This window comes from Seriola lalandi, unplaced genomic scaffold (assembly GCF_002814215.2).
Source record: "Seriola lalandi dorsalis isolate HSWRI2012SDOR001 ecotype SW California unplaced genomic scaffold, Sedor1 jcf7180001976194, whole genome shotgun sequence".
Lineage (NCBI taxonomy): Eukaryota > Metazoa > Chordata > Actinopteri > Carangiformes > Carangidae > Seriola > Seriola lalandi.
The window spans coordinates 1-1,383 of record NW_019446860.1 but is presented as its reverse complement, the minus strand read 5'-3'; the positions used below and the strand labels follow the sequence as shown (position 1 = coordinate 1,383).

At 36.4% G+C, this 1,383-nt stretch overlaps 1 protein-coding gene across 1 annotated transcript; it reads left to right on the top strand.

Moving 5' to 3' along the window:
* The first annotated feature begins 820 nt into the window (after positions 1-820).
* Positions 821-1,376, top strand: LOC111656320 (calsequestrin-2-like). Its single transcript, XM_023407994.1, has 3 exons — positions 821-1,005; positions 1,111-1,156; positions 1,287-1,376. The coding sequence occupies exons 1-3, from the start codon at positions 827-829 to the stop codon at positions 1,359-1,361; spliced, it is 300 nt and encodes a 99-aa protein (XP_023263762.1). The 5' UTR covers positions 821-826; the 3' UTR covers positions 1,362-1,376.
* The last annotated feature ends 7 nt before the right edge of the window (positions 1,377-1,383 follow it).

The window sequence follows — 1,383 nt, the reverse complement described above, 5'->3', positions numbered from 1 at the left end:
CAGTGGTGGAAAGTAACCATCTTGTTTTGCTTCAATTTCGATCACTTCTTTTCTTGTTCTGAAGTTAGCATGCTAACCAGCTAGCCCCAGCAACTATCTCTTCACTTTCCGATACCGAGTCACTGCAGCGTCCAGGCTGCCCTAAAGAAGTAGCGCTGCTCAGAGGGCGTATTATAACCTTTTGTTTTGTAAACGCAACAATTGCTAAAGCCCTTGGCCAGACTGGTAAGTAAACAGCTGTTAATGCTAATGCTGGCTATGTAGCAATAGCAAAACATAGCTCCCTTAAGTAGATGCACAGCACATGGATGCTTGTTGTCACCCTCCCTGTTTGGATTAGCAACTGAGTCCTAGGCTCAAAAAATTTATTTGTTACTCTATTTAAGTAATGCAACACTTCTATCCCATGTGAAATTGAAATTATGAGTGATGTTTCAAAGCCATCAGGTTATAGAATGAACGTAGGAAAAACAGAATTATTGGTAGCATAATAGACAGAAGTATAAATATTTTGGGAAATCAAAAACAATTTAAAGTACAAATATTATTAAATATCTTTTTACTATATTAGTGCAGAAAAGTTGCAACTATATATATATATACAATTTTCTTCTATTCAAAAAGAAGAGATGATGTGGTTGCCAAACTTTTTATACATATTTCAGTCTATAACTTTTACCCCACCAAAATCTGTTTTTTACAGAAGTGAATTTGCTCCTTTCTTCGTTCAATTGGTGAAATAAAACTCACAGATTAAGGAGAAAATTAATATGGGTGTGTTTGTTTGGGTCAAATCAATATAATTTGATTTGGACAACTATGTAATATGTTGGAAATGGAAAACAGTTTCTTTATTTGTTTACTTTTGTTACAGGTTGCCAAGGCTCTGGATCTGAAGCTCAATGAGGTTGACTTCTACGAACCCTTCATGGATGATCCAGTGGTCATCCCTGGAAAGCCTTACACTGAGGATGAGCTGGTGAAATTCATTGAACATAATGACAGGTAAATCCCATTGGAGGTATGCTCAAATAATCTCATGAGGTAAAAGCTTATCTTTCCACAATTAATATCAAAATGATAAAATGTACTTGACCTCTGCTTTTAAAGACCAACCCTGAGGAAGCTGCAACCATACAACATGTATGAGATCTGGGTAAGAAACCCCCAACACTACAACATGGATGAATTAGTTGGAAAAGTTTTAATTTGATGACAACTCCACAACAATTTATGAATTTCCTGAAATTGCAAACTGTAACTTTAACAGGTTATTCTTTCCGCAGGAGGATGATGTTGATGGAGAACATATCATTGCTTTCGCAGAGGAGTCTGACCCAGGTAAAGGAACCCTGAACTGAATATAAAAACACTACCGACAGA